This window comes from Phyllostomus hastatus, unplaced genomic scaffold, assembly GCF_019186645.2.
Source record: "Phyllostomus hastatus isolate PE091 unplaced genomic scaffold, TTU_PhHast_1.1 phas_scaffold_200, whole genome shotgun sequence".
In the NCBI taxonomy this organism is placed as follows: domain Eukaryota; kingdom Metazoa; phylum Chordata; class Mammalia; order Chiroptera; family Phyllostomidae; genus Phyllostomus; species Phyllostomus hastatus.
Genome location: NW_025334016.1, coordinates 9,421,955 through 9,447,985, shown reverse-complemented (window position 1 = coordinate 9,447,985; position 26,031 = coordinate 9,421,955). Strand labels below are relative to the sequence as shown.

The following is a 26,031-nucleotide window of genomic DNA, read 5'->3' as shown; positions in this document are numbered from 1 at the left end:
GATAAAAAGGGCTTCATGCTTGGTTTAATGCTTTGCTGTCACCATCTTGAAATTTTTAATTTTTTGAGCAAGGGGCCCCACATTCTCATATTTCTTATAACTTTTCTGCAAATTATGTAGTTAGTCCTATCTAAAACTTTAAGGAAAGGCCAGCATTTTGAACATCCCTGAGGGAAGTCTGGCTGGAAACTGATTGTGCTATGTATCACATTACTAAAGAAGAGGTAAAAAAAGATGAAGTCAGACAGCTATACACTCAAGATGAAGATTCTGCTGCTACTTCCATAGACAGATGGTGGGTCAAGGTTAACTGGCTCAATCACCTGTAGAGAGATTGAGTCCACAGGAACCTTGTCTTATTTGAGGGTAAAGAGAATAATCAACACAGAGCTAGGAGAAGAGAGAAATCAGAAACAGAGGAAATGAAAACTCTTCTTCACCAGTGTCTAGGAGAAATTTTAGAAACCTCTTGACATCCTTAAGGCTTCTGTAAAAAACCAAACAAACAAAAAAAAAGGAATGAAGAAGTGGTACTGAGATGCAAATCCAGTGGGATGACATGAAAAGAGAGATGGACAGAGGTAGGAAAATAAATAAGTAGTTTTTAAAAAGCAGAAACAAAATTAAAGGACACATTGGAGACAGTAAATGGGAAAATTTAGCTAGTAGAAAACTAAACTAAGTGTCAATAGTAAAGCCAATGATAAGAAATGGAATAAAATTATCCTGGCTCATGTGGCTCAGTGGATTGATTGCCAGCCTGCAAACCAAAGGGTCACTGGTTTGATTACCAGTGAGGGCACATGCCTGGGTTGCACACCAGGTCCCCTGTAGAGGATGCACAAGAGGCAAATACACATCGATGTTTCTCTCCCTCTTTTTCCCTCCCTTCCCATCTCTCTAAAAATAAATAAATAAAATATTTTTAAAAAGAAAAAAATGGAATGAAGTTAAAAGGCAGAGATGGAAACAATGAGAGAGAAGATGATAGCTGTAGAGAGTGAAGAAAACCAAGAACCAACATATGGATAATGTGTTTCTAAAAAAGAAACAAAGGCAAATGGAAGAGATATAATAAAAATAAAATAAAGCAGACATTTTCTTATGTTGAAGGACAATGTATGTTGACTGGAGAGCTCGTTATGCTATAGGCAAAGTCAATAAAAGGGAACTACAGCAGGACACATCATGGCAGAAGTTTTAAGCTACAATCTTAAAGTGTCCATAATTGTTCAGGCAAAAGTATGAAATCAGATTGCCCAGATAAAACTTCTTATATCTAGAATTTTAGAGAGAAAAATTTATGACCCAAAACTTATGTAATATATATCTGAATTGTCTTTCAGGTACAAAGATGTCAGAAAAACACTCTCTGCTATCTAAGGGCTCATAAAATATATCACCTTCTTGAAAAAATTCAATTACAATATTTTTAAACCAACAAAGATGTGAAGTAAAAAAAAGAAGCTCAATAATGAGGAAGTCATGGAGGGAGTAGTATGAAGCCAAAATAGAGGTACATCTAAATTATTGCACCATATCTAATTATAAAACTAAACTTGAATCTCAATATTTTTACACAAATTAGGTAATGAATTTTTTAAATAGTAATAAAACTGTATGCATCTAAAACCTGAGTTAACATTTTCATAGGTAAGAATGGGGAATGAGGTAAAGATAAAGTGTGCTAAATTCTGTAACTAAAAAGTATGATTCAAAATATGCCATTTTACTTGGGACTCATGAATTAGATAAAAGTAAGTTAATGAAAGCTTTTGAAAAACTTAAAGGGCCATAACAGGTAATACAAGGTGTGTCCAGAAAAAGTCCACCATTTTTAGTATAATGAGAATGGGTTGCATGACATCAATGTAACCTGGTAGCCAAGGAGAGTGGACTGGAATGCACATGTGTGAACAATGATAACTTCACTGTACTAGTCAGTGGGGGTGGTAGACACCATTGAGTGAGCATGTGTACTGTTTGGCAGTCACATTCAAAATGACTGAGTGAGTAGGGCAACAAATCTGCATCAAATTTTGCATGAAGCTTGAACGTTCCTCCATGGAAACTACTTGGATGACTCAGAACTGCCATGGCTATGGGCAACTGATGATTGACAGCTTCATCATGACAAGATACCCACTCATGCATCACATCTCGTGCAGAATTTCTTGGAGCAACATCAAATTACCAGGTGATTCAGCCCCCCTACAGCCCAAATTTGGCACCTGAACTTCTGGCTTTTCCCAAAAGTAAAATCACCTTTGAAAGGGAAGAGATTTCAGACCCTAGGTGAGATTCAGGAAAATATGGTGGGGAAGCTGATGTTGATTGGAAGAACTGTGTAAAGTGTCAAGGTGCCTACTTGGAAGGAGACTGAGGCATCATTGTCCTATGCTTAATGTTTCTTGTATCTTTTATCTTCTTCGATAAATGTCTCTATTTTTCATATTACGTGGCTGGATACTTCCTGGACAGACCTTGTATGCTTACTATATCAATTCAGGAAATAGGTGTAGTAAAAATTACTAATTTGTTCTCCCTCAAGATAGCTGCTTTCAACTAATAGAATGAAATAGTTTCTAAAACAATGGAGAAGATAAAAACTAAATGGAAAATACAGAAAATAGCAAAGAAGTATTAATAAATGTCACAGAACAAAATGGCATAAAAACAAAGATTTCAGAATTTAAAATGTAAATCTATTATTAAAAGACTTGGTTGAACCCTGGCTGATGTGGCTCAGTGAATTGAGCACCAGCCTGTGAAGCAAAGGGCCACCAATTAGATTCCCAGTCAGGTCACATGCCTGGGTTTCCAACCAGGTCCCCAGTAGCAGGTGCAAAAAAGGCAACCATACACTGATGTTTCTCTCCCTCTCTTTCTCCCTTCTCACCCCTCTCTAAAAATAAATAAACAAAAAATCTTTAAAAAAAACTTGGTCAAATTAAATAAATTCAGTATAATCTAGTTACAATAGACATACCATTAAAAATGACATATTACAAAGTAAAATGAATAGATGAAATGTATTAGATAAATACAGACCAAAAAAAAGGAGGGGGAGGAGTTGGCAATATAAGAGCATCAAGACCAAAAAACATTAATCAGGCCAAGCGAGCTAGTTTTATATTCTATCATACCATCAAGATATATGGAGAAAACTACTAGAAATTATATTAATCAGGATTCTCCATAGAAATGGTGATGGAAGGAAAATTGACTTGGGTTGGTGAACACACGATACAGTGTGCAAATGATGTGGCATGGAATTTCACACTTGAAACATGTAAAATGTTGTTAATAAGTCACCCCAATAAATTCAATAGAAAGGAAAAGAAACAAAACCAATAGCATATAATACATATACACATGTGTATGTGTGTGTGTACACACATACATACATACATACTTAAGAGAGAGAAATTTGTTTTAAGGAATTGGCTTACATCATTGTAGGAGGTGACAAGCCTGAGATCTATAGATCTGTAGGGTGGGCACAAAAGGCTAGAAACTCGGATAAGAGCTGATGTTTCAGTCTGGAGTTTGAGACCTGCAAGGCAGGCCAGCAGCCTGAAAACTCAGGCAGAGTTTCTATGTTGCATTCTTTAGGCAAATTGCTTCTTCTTGAATAAACCTCAGTCTTTGCTCTTAAGGCCTTCTACTCATTGGAGGAGACCCACCCACGTTTGAAGGGTAACTTAAAGTGGACTGATGGTAAATATTAATCACATCCACAAACACCTTCACAGCAACACCTAGGCCAGTGTTTGACCAAACAAATGGACAACATAGCCTAGCCAAGTTGACACATAAAATTAACTATCACAGCAATATAGAGAGAAATTAACAGGAAGATAATAGAAATATTGATATATGACTAACATACCTTTTAGTCTTAGGCATATCAAGCAGGCAAAACATAAATATGAATATTAAGAATATAAATACTGCCCTGGCTGGTATAGCTCAGTGGATTGAGTATGGGCCTGTGAACCAAAGGGTCACCAGTTTGATTCCCAGTCAGAGCACATGCCTGGGTTGCAGGCCATGTCCCCAGTGGGGGGCGCATGAGAGGCAACCACACATTGATGTTTCTCTTTCTCCCTCCCTTCCCTTCTCTCTAAAAAAAAAATAGATAAAATCTTTTTAAAAAAGAATATAAATACTGCTAACAATATGTATAATGTATTATAAATTATATAGAAACTATATGTGAATATAACATTTTATCTTATAAATTATATAAAAAGATGAAAATGGTGGTAGCAATCTGAAAAAAAAGTAATGTTGGACCCATCCTCAAACTAGGATATATTACAGATGGATCAAATATTTAAATGTTTAAGTTGAAACCATAAACATACTTGAAGAGCTATGGGAGTAATTTTTAGTATAATCTTAGAGAGTAGAGAGACTTCGTGAGAATGACACAGAACACAAAAGCCATAAAAAATCAATTTGACTAAATAAAAATGATCTCTGTCTGGCAAATCCATTCTAAGCAAAGTCAAAAGACAAATAAAAATTTGAAGAAGAGGGGAAGACAAGGTAAGGGGAATAAATGGTAATGGAAAAAATACAATTAGAAAATTAAATAAAAATTGAAGAAGATATCTGAAGTTCTAATCACAGACAAATGTCTCATTTCTCTAATAAAGGTTTTACAAATCAGTGAGAAAAAAACTAACAATCTAACAAAAACTGATATGAGCAGCCAGTTCATAGAAAGAAAAATACAAATGGGTTTTAAAAGAATGAAAAGATGCTAGAACTTAGTTATAATAAGAGACATGCAAATTAAAAGTAAACCGAGATACCATTTTTTACCAGTTGAAATGGCAAAGATACAAAAGCGTGATAATGCAGTACTGCTGATTCTGTGCAGAAACAGATACTCCCATACATTGCTGTTAAGTGTTGATAACATCTATAGAAATTAATCTGGCAATGTGTATCAAAATTTCAAATTATGAAATTGGAACCTATAAGATAATAGAAAAAAAATATGTATGTCAATGGCACAGAGCTGCTGAAACCTTTGTAATTTTCTAAGAGCACTAGGAGCATCTCTTGTTCTAATATTTGTCTTTGACCCCATCCCTAACACAAGACTCTTAAAACCCTTGTGAATTTCTAAGTGATACAAGCACTAGGGGTACCCTTTGTTCTAATGAAATAACTCTGGGTGGGTTCCTGTGTTGGGGACTGCCCTGCCTGGTCTCAGGAAGCTGTAACCCCCTGTGACTTAGGCTGAGTGAAAGACCTCCGGACCAGGAGCCACTAAGGAGTCAAAACTTATTTCCCTGGCATGAACGCTGCCTGTTCTAATGCCTAGCTTCCCTTTTGCATGATCGGCAGTCAATGACGGGTAACAATTCTCTAAGAAAGAAAATGAATCTAAGACAGACACGATCAAGTGAGAATGCCCTAAGGAAAGAGACTCAGGGCTGTGGATAAGAAGGGGTGATGGCATCAACCCCTGCCCCCGCGGCTTTGTCAAAGCCTGAGTCCTTGTGAGAAATCCAAGTCTCCTGGCTGCCTTTGTCTTCTCTGTTAACTCAGGCCTGCGGGAAATAGCAGGGGCAGTGCAGCCCAGACCAGAAACAGCGGACCCCCGGGGTAATCAGGCCTGGGACATAGAATATGCAAGATACTGTGAGATCTGTTTGCTGGAGGATGTTATTAGATTAGAATTTGAAGGCACAGACAGGAAACCAAAACTACCCTTTGAGCCCTGTTAGATAAAACCCCAATCTCTGCCCAGAATCACAGCAGGGGTTCTGTCTGCACCTTTGTAAGTCACCTATGTTTTTTGATCTTTTCCGCCAGACTGTGAATCCACAAACTAAGTCTGTATACTCAATAAAAATCTGCTTGGGAATGGAGACTAGGCGCTCACCCCACCAGAGAGAGTAGCCATTCCGTTTTTACTTCCCCACAGAAACTGCTGGTCTCTGTGTATGTCTTTCTCGTGTTTTGATGAGCCGTCTGCAGCATTCTGAGCTCACTGCCAGCTGTTGAGCAGGCGTCATTCCTGGATGGGGGCTAGTCACCAGAAAGACCAAGTCATGATTTGAGGCTTGGTATTTTCAGCCCACCCTCACCCCCCACTTCTCCAGAAAGGAAACAGACAATGGAAATGGAGTTAATAATTGATCATGCCTGTGCGTGAAGAAGCCTCCATGAAATCTCAAGGGGGCCAGGAAACTTTGAGTTGGGTGAACACATCCACACCAGGAGAGTGACATACTGCAACTCCACTGACACAGAAGCTCCTGAACTTGGGACCCTCCCAGACCTCGTCCTATGCAACTCTTCACCTAGCTGTTCATTTGCATCCTTTATCATAACCCTTAATAAAACTGGTAAGTGTATTTCCCTGAGTTCTTTGAACTGCCCAAGCAAATGAATCAAACCTGAGGAGGGGATCATGGTAGCCTCTGATTTGTAGCCACAACTTTTGTTGGTAACCTGAGTACCTGGCAACTGGCATCTGAAGCGGGGTGGGAGCAGTCTTGTGGCATAGAGCCCTTAACTTGTGGGATCTGATGCTATCTCCAGATAGAGTTAGAACTGAATTAAATTGCAGGAAACCCAGCTTGTGTCACAGAGAATTGCTGGGTGTGGGGAAAAGCCTCCTCACATCTGATGACTAAGAGTGTCAGAAGTAAAGTGTTCTTTGTGAATGTGGTAGTTGTGTGAGTAGTAAAGGAGGCACATAGGTGATCAACTAGGTTTTCCTGAACACAGGTCCACTATTTCCATTTCTCATAATACCCTAATGTGTTGTATCCCTTCGAGGCTAAGCAGGTTCATAGTACCTGCCAGTTCCTCAGGAAGGGAAGAAGCCCAGAGGCTACATCATCACCTCTTACATGCTGGGCAAAAGTCCACGTGGTCCACTATAAAAACTTGGGGATTACCTGTTATGTTGGCAAAGGCAAAAGAAGCTTGTGAGACCTGTGTTGTCTGCTCACAAGAGCATCCCCAAAGGCCTGTGGGAACTTCTGGTTCCCTGGGACAGGTACTGCTGACCTGGTGGCAGGTGAATGTAATCAGGCCCCTACCTAGTTCAGAGGGATATAAGTATGATATTACAGGTGTGGACATGGCCACAGGACTTTTAGCTGCTTATTCCACATGGCACCCAGATCCAAAAGCAGTGATTGCTGCACTGGAGCAGTTATGTGCTGCTTATGGGTGATCCTGAATCACTGAAAGTGATTGGGGGACACATTTCACTGGGGCCTTGGTACAACAATGGGGCTGAGACCTGCAGGTTGACTAGAAATTTTACGTGGCCTATCACCCCTAAGCTGCAGGGATGATTGAACGGTACACTGGTCTCTTAAAGCAGGACCTGTGAGCTGTAGCTTCCACCCCTAGGCTGAGGAGGTGGATGAAACGCTTATGGATGGTCCTCTGGACTCTAAATGAGAGGAGTTGGAGAGGGAGGCCCAGCTCCAGTGGAAGCATTGCTCCACCAGACTACTGCTCCAATCCAGCTGCAGGTACAGACTAAGGATGCTTTGCTGAAACCAGGCATGGGAAAACAGGGGAATATTCTCTTGCCCACTCCAGAGGGCCTGGAGTGAGGGCAAACAGCCACTTGGATACGGCCTTGGGAAATAAAAGTTCCTTACATGCATTGGGTGGCTCTTATTGCCCCTTGGGGCCAAGGGGTGGAGAGAAGCTTACAAATAGTGTCCTGGGTGATTGGGACATGGCCCCCAATCTTAAAGGTGACATACCCAGGGCCAGCAGACCACGAAATGCTTCTTTGTGGCACCTTTGTGATTTCCCTGTGGTCCATTATGAATTCTCCCGTTATTGCAAATAGATGCTGAACCCCCAGTTGAGGCACAAAAGGCCTGGTGTTCGCACCCAGAAAGACCCCTCTGCCAGCCACTGTCTTATCGGCTGACCAGAAACTGGCTTGTATATTGCCTGAGGGTCATGACTTGCCTTTACTGGTGCCTATAATTGCTCTGTCTTTTCACCCTTAGAGCGCAAGGTAACCCCTTAGTAGACTGGGTTCATACCCCTGCCTTAGTGGCTGACCAATCAGCATGCAGGGTCTGCACTGAACTCCCCCTGAGCACATCAGCTGGCCTCCCATGGTGCATCTCTCCTGCTTCTGTCTCAAATTGGACTTGGCTTCAGAACCAGTGGAACAGTGAATATTCCTTGTGGAATGCTACCTGGACTTACATCTATGCTGGGGTGAAGCAGCAGTGTGACTGGCCCAGCCATTAAGTGGCTACCACATATGGGATGCCTCAGGGTAGCCCAGAGCTGATGCCATGGAGCTGGCTGGACCAGCTCCCCTTTGCATTGAGAACCCCAAAGGACAAGCTCAGGTGGGCTGGACTCGGACAGGTCTGTGTCAGATTCAGACTCTAGAGCATTTCTGGGAGGCACAGGATGGTGGACAGGCTGCAGTTCCTACAGGAGCCATCTGGGTGTGTGGCTGACATGGGTGGCCTTACCTGCCTGGAAATTGGACTGGTTGTTATACTTGGGCATGGCCCTATTTGCCTGCTCCAGTTCAGAAAACTCTTGTAAGCCATCCAACAAATTGGGAAGCATTTAAAGCATGACACCAGGTAAAGCGTACTGCTTGGTGGCATTACCCGTTAGCTATTTTTTCTCCTCAAGCTGCTTCTGTAGCCACTGAGACTGAGATAACCGCTTTGGCTTTGCATACTGCTCGTGCACTGAATGCAACACATGATTCTTTAAGCCTACTAAATGAGGAAGTGTATCAATTACAAAAAGTAGCCTTGCAAAATCATGTGGCTTTAGATATGCTTACTGCATCCCAAGGTGGAGTATGTGCCCTAGTAGGGGCAGAATGCTGTGTCTATGTCCCTGATGTCCACCACAGTGTTAGTCAAGCTTTATGGGCATTAGCCTCTGAGACCCCTGCCATTGAATGCCTGAAAGGTGATCTTTTACAGGAATGGTGGAAATGGTGGGCATCCCTAACTACTGAATGTCAGTGGGTTCTTGCTGTCCTGAGCAGCAGCACTTGTGTTTTGCTTGCTTGTTGCTATAGTCTATACTGCTGTTGTTGGTTATGGGTGCAGGGCTTATTGCAGAGGGAGCCTCGCAGAAGACATCCTCGCATAAATTGTAAGGTGAGGAACCAAGAAGGGGTGGGTTGTAGGGTAAGTGGAGGCAGTCTGGCTTCCTTACCCAGGTGTCTGGGTAGCTAAGGGAAGCAGTGTTCTCATAGCCTTGGAGGTGCCTGGTAAGTAGTGTTCTCACAGCCTTGAGACTGGGTCCAATAAACTGTTCCCATTACATGAAGTGGGCTCACATATGCAGAGTTATGTTATGTTATATAATTTCTGGCCTCTTTTTGGCTTTGTTCACCTCTACTACTTAAGCAGGTAGGGACTCTCTGCTGGGTGCACACTGGGGAGCAAGGGCCATGATATGTGCCATGCAAAGACATGCTGATAGACACGCAGCTAGGACTGTGTGTGGCTCACCACCTGTGAATAGAGGCATGCCAGACATTCCAATGGCTCCATGAATATTTTCCATCTATAGTACATGAATACCATGAAACTGCCAGGCCTTGAATGGTCACAACACACCTATGGATATATTTGCACATTAATAAAATAATTTATCTGCATAAACATAATTATACTTTATTTAGTGCAGTATTATTTGTCATAGAAAAATTCTGTCAACAACCTAAATGTCCATCAATAAGGAACAAGTTAAATTAATTATAATACTTCCACACAATGGAATACTATGAAGTTGTCAAAAAGAACAGGGATGTTCTCTTTCACTGACTTAGCTTGATCTGTAACATATATAAACAAAGAGAAACAAGGTAGAGAACAGTGTGTAAAGCATGCTCCTACTTGTTGAAAAATGAGAAAATATTCATGTGTAATTTCTTGTAGATGCATAAAGTAATATCTTAGAAGGATACAGGAGAAACTAATAATATTGACTGATTTTGAGGAAAGGAATTGATTGGTGAGAGGACAGAAGTGAGGAGACTTTTCTCTATATATACCCTTATGTACCATTTGAACACCAAGTCACAAGTACATTACCTATTCAAACATTAAACATTTTTAAATAGTAAAATACAATAAAACATATATAGCATATTTTGCCATGTATAATGAGCACTTCTTTTGAGGGAAAAATAAGGGTGCGCATTATACATGAGTAGTACCTGAAATACCTTGTATCTGTTCTTGTGTTTTGTAATTATTTGTTACATAAAATTTCTTGTACCATGATATATTAAAAAACAAAAAACAAATGCTAAAATTCCTTTATAATACAAAAAAACCCACAAGTATCTAAATAGAAATAAATTTTAAAAATTGATTAACAATTAAAATGAAAGATTTTTTCCTGAAAGTTTGGGCCAAAAAATGTGTGTGTGCATTACACATGGCAAAATACGGTATATATATGTTATATCTTTTATATTATCCCACCAATAGATAATGTATGTTTCACTGTTCAAGAGATAGCTAATGAGAAAAATCTCAGTTCTCTAAAGTAAATGTTATACATGACACATTCTTTGACCTCTGTGTAATAAAGCTAGAAATGAATGCAAACTCTTAACTGTCCTCAGCACAAGCCCCAGACCTGTCTAAACTTGGAGCCCTCAGAGTTCAATCAAATTTTTCACAAAGGCCTTCTAAGTTGGTCAAGTCCCATGCTCATTTTTTATTCCTTTGCCATATAGATTAGTGAAGAAAATAGCTAATCATAAGTCCAGATTCTTACACTATTGAGTCCCATTCAGAAAGCCTTGTTAAATAAGCTTTCTGAACACAGCTAGGTGTTCAGAACACAGCTTAAGACTTTGATGGTGAGGGCCTGGCAGAGACTCTGGCCCAAACACCAAAAGGTTATCATAAAATTCATGTTTTCATTGCCTCCTCTCCCCTTATCAGGCAGTTCCCACAGGGTGATCCAGAGGTCACCTCCCCACCTGCATATATTTCATTAATGGGGAATAATGAAATGTGTATGAAAAGGAGACACCAATGTAGCTGGAAACTGGCTTTCAAGTACCCCCAGGTAAACATACTCTCTCGTTGGATAACTTTACCTCTTTACCTCAACAGTGTACATCAGAATGAACAATCATGTGTTGTCACAGATATTTTATTGGTAACATAAGAGAATGCTAAATGTTTTAGCAGGCAAAAACTATTTTAAAATTTGAATTGTAAAGAATTGAGTGAGCGAGTGTGTGTTTTAGTAAACTAAATTACAATTTTCTAACATTATGAGCCTTTGGAATTAACATATACAAACTCCAGAAACATGCATAATATATGGTTAATACTTTCCTGATCAAGATTCAGACATTCTGGATAGATGAGCTTTTATTTAAGTATATATAAAAGGCCTATCTAGAAAGTATCCATCCACATAATATGAAAAATAGAGACATTTATTGAAGAAGATACAAGATACAAGAAACATTGTACATAGGACAATGGCACCTTAGTCCCCTTCAAAGTAGGCACCTTAGGACCTCACACGGTTCTTCCAATTGCCCATCAGAAGCCCCGTTGTATTTTCCTGAATCTCATCTAGAGTCTGAAAGGGAATCTCTTTCCTTTCAAAGGTTCCCTTAGTTTTGGGAAAAACCAGAAGTTGCAGGTCACCAAACCTGGGCTGTAGGGGGCCTGAGTCACCTGGGTGATTTGATGTTTCTCCAAGAAACCCTGCAGGAGACATGATGCATAAGCAGGTGTGTTGTCATAATGAAGTCGACAATCACCAGTTGGCCATAGCCATAGCCTTCTGAGTCATCCGAATAGTTTCTGTGGAGAAATGTTCAAGCTTCATGCAAAATTTGATGCAGATTCGTTGCTCTACTCATTCAGTCATTTTGAATGTGACTACCACACAGTACACATGCTCACTCAATGGTGTCTACCACTACCACTGACCAGTACAGTGAAGTTGTCATTGTTCACACATGTGCATTCCAGTCCATTCTATTTGGCTGCCAGGTTACATTGATGCTGCACAAACTATTTTCATTATATTAATAATGGTTAGACTTTTTCCAGACAGATTATTTTATATATATATACACATACATATATATGTATATTTATGTACATATAAGTTATATATACACATATACATGTATATATGTGTCTGTGTCTGTATATACATATACATATGCATATGCACATATACACACATATATACACCTATGTATATATGGTTTTCTATTTTTGCTTTTTCAGCTCTCCAATAGCTAAACAGCTCATTATGTTAAATTTACTCTGACAAAATAATTATTGTGGCCCTGGCTGGTGTGGCTCAGTGGATTGAGTGTCAGCCTGTGAACCAAATGGTCACCGGTTGGATTCCCAGTCAGAACACATGCCTGGGTCACAGGCCAGGTCCCCAGTAGGGGGCACGCAAAAGCCAACCACACATTGATGTTTTTCTCCCTCTCTTTCTCTCTCCCTTCCCCTCTCTCTAAAAATAAATAAATAAAATCTTTAAAAAACTATTGTGTTTTTTGTTTTTCTGATTCAACCTTGACTAATACACAAGAAAATAGTAATTCCAGTCAAGACCTAATAAGAATTTTTAAAAATCTTGTGATGACTATTAAAATGGTGCATTCAAAAAAGAAAAAGAAAGAATCTAACAACAAAAAGAAGCTCTGAAAAAGAAGCATAATTGTGAGGGCAGGAGTGGGGTGTGGGGGGATGTCATTGTTCTACTAAATATGACAGGCAAATGAAGCTGCACCAATTTTAAGGAATGTGATGCTGGCACAGGAAAAGAGACAAAGGCATTGCAACAAACCAGAAGGAAAAAAGCAGACACAAATATTTACGGTGATTTTGCAACATCTCAAAATTATTTTTAAAAATTAAGTAAGTCCAATTTACACCACATACCAAAGTTAGTTTGGGATACATTTAAGAATGACATGTTCCACAAGGTAATAAATTGATTGAGGTAAGGATTGTTAATGAATGCTAATTCCATTGGATGAAAGAAACAGGACACTCACATGGTGGGAAAGTGTCATCCCTCAAATTACTTACAAATTTTAAAGGCTGGCATCTGGCGGTCCCTACCTTAGCTAAGTGATCAAACTTAGCATCACTGCTAATGGAACAAAGAGACATCTGTGCCACTTAATGTGATTTAACATAGTATCACTTCTGAAGTATTCTAGAAAAAATATTTAACCCAAATCTATTCAAACCTCTAGACCTAACTTACAGTTTAATGAAAATGTAGATGATAAAGGTACAAACATGAGGAAACAATTGGACAATTCCAGAATGCTGGAAATTATATGACAAAATTTTTCTGGACTCACCAAATGGACAATGTCATGGGGAGAAAAGAGCAGAGGCACCATTCTACGTTAAAACAAATACAATAATGAAATAAAATGTGTGACCTTGGTTGGATCCTGTTTGGGAAAGAAAATAAATAGCTATAAAAGATATTTTGAGCTTAAGTGAAAAATTTAAATAATGAGGGAATTATTGGTAATTAACTGGCTTATATTTGACAATGATATCATATGTAGGAGAATATCTTTATTCTAAGGTGATGCAATTTGAAATATTCAAAGTTCAATGTCATGATATCTACAACTTACTTTCAAATGGGTAAAAAGTGTATTACTCTCAGAGAGAAAGCAAATATGACAAAAGGCTAACGACTGATTAACCTAAGTGGAGACAATATGGGTGCTAATTGTGCTATATTCTTTCAACTTCCTGGATGCTTGAAAATTTTCAAATTAAAAAATTGGGCCCTGGCCATGGCTGGTGTGGCTCAGTGGATTGAGTGCTGGCCTGTGAACCAAAGAGTTGCCTGTTCCATTCCTGGTCGGGGCACAGGCCTGGGTTGCAGGACAGGTCCCCAGTAGGGGGAGTGCGAGAGACAACCATACATTGGGGTTTCTCTCCCTCTCTTTCTCTCTCTCTTCCCCTCTCTCTAAAAATAAATAAATAAAATCTTTAAAAACATTGGCAGAAAAATTTAAAAGTGAAAAAATATAAATTAGGAGAAAATAATAGTTAACATTTTTATGATTATGCAATGGAGAAAAGCTTTAAAGTATTATTATTTAGAAGCACAAACCATTCAGTTAAAGTCTAATAGATTTAATAATAAAAAGTTAAACTTTCGAATTGCAAGAAAGACCATTAACAAATGGCACATGATAAAGTGGGGAAAATATATGCAACATATTTGACAGGAAATATCAAGTACTGCATTCTTATTCTATATTTCAGTCCTTACAACTGAAAAAAATAAAAGATTTACACGGATAGAAAACTGTACAGGCATGAATAGATAATTCAGAAAAGAGGGACAAAGATAACAAGATATGGAATACCTAGTATTAACAACTGGTTGATGTTTCTCAGCCTTCATCAGAGTTATCTGATACACTTGTTAAAAATGGAGCTTCCTGTACTTTATCCATTACCTACTGAACCTAAATTTCTGGTGTTGAGGCCCAAGTCTCTATAATAAAATCCCCCTAGATGATTTGTATGTATTAACAGTGGAAAATTGTAACGGTGGGAAATTGTAACCCATCCCACCATTCTATTGACATTGTTTCTATAAGTGCTGACTCTGACTAATATGTAGCTTATAGATGAACAGCATGTTTGTATAAGAATCTTAGGAACTAGCTTTGAAAGATAAAGACTCCAAACTTCAGGCATCTCCGCTCTGGGAAATTTGCTTACCTTCGACAGTGGAGCCAGGATGAAGTAAAGTCAGGAGGAGGTGAAGCTGGGATTACTAAACCAGGATGATGCACACCAGACCATTACTTGCTTTATTGGAATGTACTGTGCTTGTCTGTACATGGAGAATTTTTCAACTCCCTTCCTTGATTTGTTTGTTCTGTTCCCCTTTCCCTCCTTATAAAAAAACTGCTGCCTCCACTGAGAGGGGGAGATGGGCTTTGAGACACGAGTCCCCCATCTTCCACATGGCTGGCATCTGCAAATAAACCACTGTCCTTTACATTGGCACCTGCCTCTCAAGTATTGGCTTTTGTAGTGGCAGGCAGCTGGACCTGCGTTTGGTTATGTGTACACTATTTGAGAATTAAGGGTATGACTCAAAATCTTCCTTCTTTCCATCTACTTACATACTTTTGTCTCAAAAGAAATGAAAGAAAACAGAGCCCAGTCTTAATGTCACCTCTTCACGCTTAGGCTGAGTGCAAATTCCTTAACCTCTTGGAATCTGTTTTCTCATTAGTAATATATGGGTAGTAACTACCCTGAAGGACTATTGTAAGGACTAGAGACACTGTAAAGTGTCTGATGCCCTAGTCAGTGTGGCTCAGTTGGTTGGAGCATCATCCTGTAACCCAAGAGTTGCAGGTTTGATTCTCAGTCAGGGCACATACCTAGGCTGTGGGTTCAATCCTGACCACGCACATATGGGAGGCAATCAATTGATGTTTCTCTCGCTTCAACTCTCTAAAAGAATTTAAAAAAACAACTTTAAAAAAGTGCCTGATGCTGTAGCTTCCTAATAAATGATGGTTATTATTATTTTTCATTTTACCCCATATTTTACTTTTAAACAGCTACAATTCTTTTTTTTTTTCCAGATGTGTGTGTGGTAGGGGGGACACTTGCCTCTATACTCAAGATTCTTTTGGCTGGTCTAATAACCAAATAGACAGGAGACAGATTAGCAAGATAAAATAACCAATTTTAATACATACATATGTATGGGAACCCCACATACATGAGAGAGTCAGAAGCCCCATATACATAAGAGATTTAGACACAGAAAGGGAACATGGGCATATAAAACATTCTGAGCTAGGGATGAGAGGTAAGGTGCTTTGGGGGCTTCAAAAGGTCATTGCAGTATAATAAAAAGAGCAGGTGTTTAGTAATTAGAAGTTTGCACTGACCATATAGGTCAATCAAAAGAGGTTATCTCTGATAATCTGTTATTATGGGAAAGGCCCCTAATTCAGGTTCTAGGTAGTTAAAGGAGGGGCAGAAATTTCTCTTGAGCCTGAAGCTAAAATCTTTAGGTCAAAATAATCTGTGTACCACAGAAGCCCATCTCGGGGTAGCTCATTCTGAGCCCCTACACAGGTGACATGATCCTTTTCTGTATGTTTGTGCCTCTGTTTGTTATAACACTTTATGCATCCTTGACAAAAATTGGGAACAACTGTGTTATGGGTTGCAATGTGTGATGCCAAAATATGAAGTCTTAGCCTCTAGAATCTCAGAATGTGATCTTATTTGGAAATAACGTTGTTGCAGATGTAGTTAATTGAGATAAGGTCATACTGAAGTAGATGAGGTCATGCTGAGCCCCTAATATGACTGGGATCCTTATAAGAATAGGGAAATTTGAACACAGACATACACAGAGTGAAGGCCGAGAAGACACACTACAAAAGATGACCATGTGATCAGAGAGATGCACCTGGAAGCCAAGGAACGCCAAAGATTGGTAGCAAACACCAGAAACCAGGAAGAGGCAAGGAAAGATTTTCCATCTGGGTTTCTGATAGAAAGGCTGCTTTGTGGGGGCTCTGCTACACCAGTCCATGTATTCTGCAAGACTGTTCTACCTGTAAAAGGAGGGAATCTGTCTAGAGTAGTGGTTTTCATAGTGCACCCCACACCCCCAACTGCCTCCTCGGGCTCTCCTTTTATGAAATTGGAGCTGGGGGTGGGCTTGGAGACAAAGGGTATTCAGACTTCACTGGGCTATGGTCCCACAGGTCTGTGTTAACTGAACTAGTTGTGCTCTTGTCTCATGATTTTTTTTTGGTCTGAAATCGTCTGGATTAGAATAGCTGTTCCAAAGCAAGAGCCAGGGGCCTGGGGAGTTTGAACAGTTCTAGATTCCAGGACCTACTTCTAGGGACTAGTCATTCATCCTTTTGGCAAATTCCTCTTTGGATCCTAGTGGACCTTGGGATGCTGGCTTTTAATGGTCAGTGATTGTAAACAAAGCCATGGGGGAGGGCAGTGTGTGGAATTGTGATTCTTGCTTCCTGCTTGTACATAGTTTAAACACAGTGACACAATGGGAACTCTGAAAAGGCTCTAAATCTAGGCTTCCTCTGAGGTAGAATCCTAAGGAAACTTAAACCATTTGGTTTTACAGGCAGGGTGAATTTTTGAAAGAGCACTTTGTAGACAACAAAAGAGCTATGCATTGATGTGGAAAATGTCATTGTGAGTATGAATGTGCTGACTCCCACCCAGCAGGGCCAATGAGTATCATTAATAACAAGAGCTGCCCTTTACTCCAAGCATGAAACCATTCATTTGCTAGGTCTTGTACTAAGGAATCTAAACCTTAAACCAACCTGTGAGAGATGGGCTATTACTGCTTTGACAGGTGAGGAAACAGAAGCCCTCACAGCCCCCAGGTCACAATGGGAGGAGGTATCAGAGATGATAGAACTGTGTCCTAGCCAGCAGCTCCAGCCTTCCAAGTCAAACCCCATAAGAGAAACCCCTGAGGCCAAGTGTCAGTCCTGTTCTTTCAGCACTTGCCCTGGAGAAGGAGATTAGTGCCTTTTTTCACAAAGGCTGGTCAGAGTTGACAACAGTACCTTGAGGCTGTGGCATCTAGTACAGCATTTGAAAATATTTTAAAACTTTATATAGTAAAATGGTTTCTTTGAAAACTCTTTTATACATAAATCCAATCTACAAAATCAGAGATGGGCTACTGTGGCTGAAAGTAAGGGCAAAAGTGACCTGATTTTCCCCTAAGGCCCCCAGGGCTCCCAGAGCACCCCATGAAGCCCACTTATCCAGTAAGTTGACTTTTATATCATGAAGGGGGTGACATGATGTCTAAGGCTCTGGCTTTGGCATGGAAAGAACCAGAAGGGATGGAGGGGTGGTCACTCCTGGGTTAGACAGCATGGGGCAGGACCCAGATGCAGGCCCATCTGAGCTGAGCACTGCCTTCCCCACCCTCCTCTCCAGCTAGGCCCCAGCAGTCATAACCAGCTACACACAGGATAAGAAATACTGTCACCATCTTGCACTGAATTGACTTTATTCTTTAAAGACAAAGCTCACTAAGCTAGAAACACCAACAGTCCTCCCTCTTTGCTTGCCCTTCTGAAAGGCATTGCATTTTCTTTACTGACCAAAGTTCAGTGATCACCTTCAATGTTGGTGTAGGATCCGATAACAGATGTCAGGGGCTGACCAGGAGACTTACTCTGGCATCATCAAATGGAGTTCCTTTTGGTAGATGTCTGGGATCCTACCCACTGGAGAATTGATCATTCGTACTGTGTTTTTGGTAAATAGCTTGTATTCATAATCTATAAGTTGTTCCCAAAAGCCATTGTTGGGTCGAATGATGGGGCGGCATAACTTGGTCCATTTCTGAGCATTCAGCAGTGACATGTGACGGTACTTCATGAGAAAGGCGATACAGAGAGTGGCAGAGCGGCTCACACCAGCAACACAGTGCAGCAGTGCTCGGCCCTGCTTCATATTCACGCTGTGGATTCAATCAGCTATGGGATCAAAAAAATCGTAGAGGTGCGCGCTGGGAGAGTCGGCCACCGGTACCTTTAGGTATTGGATGCTACTTTGAAACAGTGTTTCTCCACTGAAACACTGATGACCGTAGTGATGTGGTAGCTGGACAACATGAATCTGCTATTAGCTGTCACAGCATTACTTATATACAGGCTTCTGGTTATCTGGGAGAGGCTATGGACACTTGAGGGTTGTGGGACCAGCTCAGCCTGGAAGGAAGTCGATAGTGTTGTCATCAGGCAGCAGGGCAGAAGTCTCTTTGGGCCGGTTTCAGGGCATCACTCCCAGTGGTAGGTTCAGGAAGCTGCAGTGCCGCAAAGCTTATGATGCTCACTGGTCATCTCACCCCTCCCTGCCCTGAGTGTCACAATCCCACTGGTTTCCATGGCAATGGTAGCTTGCCACAGAGAGGAGTTGACCAAGATCTGTAGAGAAACCCCAGATCTTTTCTCATCTTTCTCTATAATCGTTTATTTTCCAAGTCCTAATTATTTTTCTATTTTATATTTAAATTACAGTTGACATTCAATATCCAAGCCCTAATTCTTATGTCTTAACATTTTAAAATGTTTTGTTACAAGATATGTATTCTATGTTTCAATTATTGGATCACACTGAACACAGTATCTATGAATGCTTCTCTATCTTACTGGTGTTGCAGAATAGGGCTTACACTTTTTCTGCAAAGTAGCAGTATCATATTTTAAGTTGGGCAACGGCATTTGGCTTATGTGATATGCTAATCTCTATAAACCTGCAGTGAGATACTGGTTTGGCTGGGCTTGGTGGGCTGGCCTGATACTTCTTTGTTGATTGTAGCCATAGAATTGTGCTCCTGCTTACAAACACATCAGGACTGGTTTTAAGGGAATATTGCTAACTAGCATATATAGCGCTTTATCTATGGTGAAGTTGGCCTGTGAGACAATTGTGACTAATTTAGCTGTGTCACAGTCCATTTTTGTGAATGTCCCAAATGTTTTATCACTTGATTCTACTTTATTACCTGAAACAACAGCTCATATTATCTTGCTTACTTTCTTAAAAAAGAATGTCCACATGCTTTGTAAACTCTAAGTCATTCTGACCACCACTGACAGTCTATCCCAGTAATGTTAAAATTTCTGGAACAGGTCAATGTTACATCATAATTGAGCCAAAAATAGATATTAAAAATGTTACCTGAGATTTGCATTTCCTCTCAGTTAAGATGTTTGTAGAAGATTCAAAAGAACTGTAACCTAAAACAAATTGTTTCACAAAGCAGCTAATAAGCATATTACCTCACACTTACTCCGTGTCATTTTGGGTTGCATGCAAAGGTGTACTGTGACTATGAGCAAGGATGACATAGATGTCAGCCTCTTTGTAAATGATCGAGGAAATGATAACCTCAAAAGACAGCACACTTTTCTTTTTCTCAATTTTCATAACCAGATTATTTTGCATTACTTAAGTTGTCAGTCCCTACTGGCTATCAAATCTATCTGGAAGAAAACAAAACACAAATACTAAATCAATAAAAAATTGTCTACTGGGGAAAGCTCAATTGAGCTAGAGTTATTTTAAAAGAGTTTAACATAACATTTGAAATATGCCATCTTAAGACACTTTGTAATCTATGGACAAATGTAGCACCCCTAAAAATGCTAGAGTCTAGTTGTTTCAGAAATATATGCTTCTTAAACTTTAAAAATGTAGTAAGATTAACCAAAATAATTTTATACACCATTCACAAAGAGAAGCATCACTTATATTAAATAGATGCATTTAAAATTTTTTTCAGGCAATATTTTGTGATGCCCTTTTGTCTGAGGGATGTTGTATGTCATAAAACTCCACAGTGGGACTTTTCCTGGGTTTGGAAATTGGTCACTTTCAGATTCCCACCTGTCTCTACTTTTCCTTATTATCAGGGAAAAAGAAGGATAAAAGACTTGCCCCCTAAAACACTCTTTTCCTATTACTGGGAAAAGACCTTGCATGCTGTCTGTTCTCTTTTTCCAGACTTGGTGGAACAGAAGGTGCCATAATGACAAGTCGACATTTGCCACAACAAAGACCAAAAGGTTCAGTTCAGGCAGACCAAGAGCCAGGACATATACCTAAGGCTGTTGGTCAAGCAATACAGGTTTCTGGCCAGATGAAACAACCCCACCTTCAACCAAGTGGTGCTGAAGATATTGTTCATGAGTAACACCAGCAGGCTGCTTCTGTCCCTTTCTTGGATGATCTGAAAGAAGAAGCTTCCTGGCAGCGAGGGCAAAACCTCAGTGGTTGTAGAGACTATAACCAATGACATGCATATTCAGGAGGTGCCCAAACTGAAGGTTTGTGCACTTCATGTGAGCAGTCATTCCTGGAGCTGCATCCTCAAAGCACGGTGCAAGATCCTTACCTTCAGCCAACTGGCCTTGGGCTCCCCCAAGTGCTGTGGCACTGTCATGCTTTCAGGTCCCTGTAAGGGCTGAGAGGAATAGAGGCATTTCAGCAAAGCCCCAGGAAACCCTCACATCCACATTGAACCCAACCTGCACTCCAAGGGTTGGACATTTGAGTGTGCAGGAGGCCAACAGACCAGATGTGGCTACAAAAACTAATCCCAGATCCTACCTTGTTATTAAAAAGATTTTGGATGCTGAGAAAAAAATACCTTGCATGTCAAGAACTAGATAATGCTTAGATTTTTCAATACAGCAGTCAAGATCCTTTCCAATATGATCTAAGCCTGCCTTTCAAATCTCATTTATTCATTGATTCACTAAATTTTTATTAAGAATCTAGTGTGTTAGATATTTTCACTATAAGTCTTCAGTTCTGATCAAGCAAGTCAAATGTTCTTGGTAAATACAAAATACACATTCCTGCTTCCTTACCTTTGCTCACGCCATTTCTTTCTCTTGAGAAAACTTTCTCACCTCTGTCTGCTTACTGAAGCCTATCCAAGCCTCAAGGCTCAGCCTGATTAATTTAAATAAGCATCCCCTGAGCATCCAGTTTGTGTCAGACACAGTTCAAGCATTGTGTAGATCTAACACAACACATAGGCTCAGATATCAAAGAGCTTACAGTTTGGCCACAGAGATAGATAATCATGAAAGAGTCCAGAAGAGAGGATGATTCATTGTTTTATGTGTGTGTTTGAGGAGTGGGGGCAGCAGTGGGATGTTATGAAATGCTACACAGAAAACATGACCCAGAACAAAGCTTTTTGTTCATTTGCTTATTTTTACTATTTATTGTTTATTCTGTCAAAAATTTTTTAAGTGAAAGAGAGTTTATTAGTGAAGCAGTGAGACAGAGAGGAGGCTACTCCACTGGCAGAGAAGCTGTCCAAATTTTTGTTTTGAAAAATTTCAAACAGAGAAAAACTGGAAGAATAGAACAATGAACATTCCTTTACCCATCATCTATAATTCCTCTGTTGTTAACACTTCACTACCACATTCCCTTTTTCTCTCTGTTTAGACATACAAACACATACTTGTTTGCTTGCTTCTTTTTGCTGAACCATTGCTTGTTAATTGTAGATACAGCAACATGTTGGCCCTTCAGTACATATCTCCTAAGAACAAATACAGTACATTCTCCTATATCACCACAATACAATGACCATACTCAGAAAATTTAACATTGACCCAACATTATTATCTAATATATAATCCATATGCAAAACTCACCAATTTTTCCAATAATGTTATCTGTGGGTGATTTCCCCCCACCAACTCCACTCCATTTGACCCAGAATGGAATCGAGGATCACACAATGCATTTATTTTTCATGCTTCTTTATCATCTTTTAATTTGGAACAGTTTCCAAGCCTGTTTTGTTTTGTTTTGTTTTGTTTTGGTCTTTTCTGACATTGACATCTTTAAAGAGCTGGGGCCAGTTTTGCATAATGTCTTTCAATTGGCAAAAATACTACCAGAATGTGTCATTCCCAGTACATTGCATTGGGGACATATGATATCTCTTTGTCCTATTAATAATTATGGTGATAATTTTGACCACCTAGTTAAAGTAGCATTAGCTAGGTTTCCACATTGTTAAGGAAACTTTTCCTCTGTTTAACTAATAAGAAATATGTAGGGTGGTACTTTGAGTTTGTGAGAATATCTTTGGATTAGGACTTTGAAAAATGAGTAGAACTTCCCCAGGCAGATAAGTAGGGGGAATATTCTAGACAGGAAAAGCAGTACATATAAAGGCACAAAGGTGTTAAATGATATCAGGAGAGCAGAGAACAACAACTCAGAATTACTAGAAAACACAGTGAAGCAGGAGTGTGGCAGGTGGAATGGCTAGAGGAGCCAGCAGTGGAGGTCACAGAGAGCCTGGCAGCAATTGGGCTTGATCCTGTAGGCCATGGTGACACATTGGACCATTTTATGCAGGGAAATAGCATAATCAGAATGGATTTTTAGGAAGCTCACTTACAGCTATATGAATGGATTTGTGGAGGGGTAGTGTGGTTGAGAGAAAGGCAAAATTTGAGGGAGTAAGAGCTATCGTGATAGTCTAAGTGAAAAATGATACATCTATTGCAGACTCTTCTCTGACATGGAAGCTGGATTAAATCCAAATATAGTTCATGTCCTCAAGTGTACAAGTGGGCCAGGGCACATAAGAGAATGGAATATCAATCTTGCCATGGATCAATTTTGTGTTTTTGAAGGTGAACAGAGAATGCAAGAGGCTGCTGATGAAGGTAATGTGTTTACATTGAAGGGCATTAGTGGTGAGAAAAACCTAAAGGAGTATGGGAGGAGGACACCAGAGAGCTAGTAGCTAAAAGGAATTGCATGCTGTTGTCTCACAGACAAATAGGGTGTGTGGTCCCCAGCTAAAGGCCCTGAGGCAGAGATGGGAGTTGGCTTCCCCAGTACTCAATGCAGCAGCAAGCCAGCTCTCTAAGACTGAGCTCAGTCTGGTCTTTTGTGTCTGGATGGTGAGAGGAGACAGATGGATATGAATGTGGAAGTCTTTAAATAACACCTTCCAGTCCAGAATACAGATAATATGAGAAAATTGTTGTGACTTATTTGTTAGGGGGGAAAACAGTTTATAAAAAAGTAGGTACCTTTTTGTAAATGTGAAATATATGCATATGTATATGAGTCATACTTATTTATATATCATATATGTTAAAACCTATCCATGAATCCTGTCTGTGGAAATATCAGATATCTAAAACAGTCTTAGGCATGTAGTAAGAATTTAATAAATATCATATATTATTTAGTATTGTATTTGAGTGGTGGGGTCAAAGGAGGACTATTCTTTTTTTGCCTATATTTTTCAAACTTTCTAAAATAATTTGTGTTACTTTTATAATTAGAAAAAAGAATCAAAATATATTTAAATGTCATCAACACATTTTTTTTGGTGTATAAAATGAGCAAAGGTGAAAATGTAATAATACTCCATAGTGACAGAATTCAGCTACTTTCCTCCATTGCCATGGTTACAGCTGGGGGATAACAATATGGCCAAACCATTGTGATGGTGAGGAGACAGAGCAATGAAAACCCTCACAGTGACAGTGGCAGGGCAAAGTGCTACAGCCAATGTGGAGGCCAATTTGGCAATAACCAGTAAAGATGAAGACACACACTCAATGCCCCAGCAATTCCACCCCAGGGAGAAACTCTTGCTCATGTATATATGAAGATAGTATTTACAATAATATTTTTTGTAATGTTTATAATAGTGAAAACTGGTGGCAATATAAATGTCTACTAAGAGACAATGGAAATTTGACGGCATAGTCACAAAATGAACACCATATAAACAGCTTTAAAAACAACAGAACTAGAGCTACATGGATATACTAAAAAATATAATGCTGTACAAAAAGAGCAAGTTGCAAGAGAAAACATACAGTATAAAAGTTAAAAACAAGTAGAACAGTACCATACAACCTATACATACATATGCATACAGAGTTGGGCAAAAGTAGGTTTACAGTTGTGAGTACCTGAAACACAAAGTTTATTATGTTTTAAAAACATTTTTAATATTATTTATTACACAGTGAAAATCATGTTCATTATATTAAAATACTTTTATATGATTCCAGTCTTTTCAATGCAAAATAGAATTTTAATCAGTGTCATATGGTATAGGTAGTTTTAGACTACATTTTTCACTTATTATATTATTCATTTTTTATTTATTTTATTTTTGTATTGTTGTTCAAATACTGTTGTCTCCAATTTCACCCCACCACGGCCACCTGCCCCACCCATCCCCACCTCCCACCCTTGAACCTACCCCATTTGGCTTTGTCCATATGTCCTTTATACGTGTTCCTTGATGGCCCTATCCCTATTATCCCCTATTATCCTTCTCCCCCCTCCTCTCTGGTTACTGTCAGTTTGTTCTTTATTTTAATGTCTCTGGTTGTATTTTGCTTGCTTATTTGTTTTGTTGATTAGGTTCCACTTATAGGTGAGATCACATAGTATTTGTCTTTCACTGGCTTTCACTGTCTTTCACTGGCTTATTTCACTTAGCATAATGCTCTCCAGTTCCATCCATGCTGTTGCAAAGGGTAGGAGCTCCTTCTTTCTCTCTGCTGCATAGTATTCTATTGTGTAAATGTACCACTGTTTGTTTTACTTACTTATTTATTTATTTTTCAATATTTTTATAAATTTTATTTTAATTGTTGTTCAAGCACAGTTTTCTGTCTTTTACTCCCATTCCAGCCCACCCACCCAACTCTCCTACCTCCCTCCCATTTCCATCCACCCTAGTTTTTGTCCATGTGTCTTTTATCCTTGTTCCTGTAAACCCTTCCCCTTTCCCCCTGAAATTCCCTCCCCTCTCCCCTCTGGTCACTGTCAGCCTGTTCTCTATTTCAGTGTCTTTGGTTATATTTTGCTTGTTTGTTTGTTTTGTTGTTTAGGTTCCTGTTAAAGGTGAGATCATATGGTATTTGTCTTTCACTACCTGGCTTATTTTGCTTAGCATAATGCTTTCCAGTTCCATCCATGCTGTTGCAAAGGGTAGGAGCTCCTTCTTTCTTCTGATGCATAGAATTCCATTGTGTAAAGGTACCATAGTTTTTTGATCCATTCATTTACTGATGGGCACCTAGGCTACTTCCAGCACTTGGCTACTGTAAATTGCACCGCTATGAACATTGGGGTGCATAGGTTCTTTTGGATTGGTGTTTCAGGGTTCTTAGGATATAGCCTTAGCAATGGAACCTTAGCAAAGGCAGTTCCATTTTTAGTGTTCTGAGAAAATTCCATACTGTTTTCTACAGTGGCTGCACCAGTCTGCACTCTTGCAAACATTGCACTAGGGTTCTCTTTTCTCCACAACGTCTCCAACACTTGTTTTTTGATTTGTTTATGATGGCCATTCTTACCAGTGTGAAGTGGTATCTCACTGTGATTTTAATTTGCATCTCTCTGATAGCTAGTGATACTGAGCATC

The 26,031-nt window shown here is 39.5% G+C and overlaps 1 protein-coding gene across 1 annotated transcript in view; it reads right to left on the bottom strand.

The window, feature by feature from the left end:
- The window catches only part of DUSP21 (dual specificity phosphatase 21), a 29,635-nt gene extending 8,498 nt beyond the window's left edge, over positions 1-21,137 (bottom strand). The window contains 3 exon segments of the mRNA XM_045860436.1: positions 18,256-18,649; positions 18,652-18,783; positions 21,104-21,137. Of these exon segments, the coding sequence (XP_045716392.1) occupies positions 18,256-18,649; positions 18,652-18,783; positions 21,104-21,137 (560 nt within the window).
- Between the last annotated feature and the right edge of the window lie 4,894 nt (positions 21,138-26,031).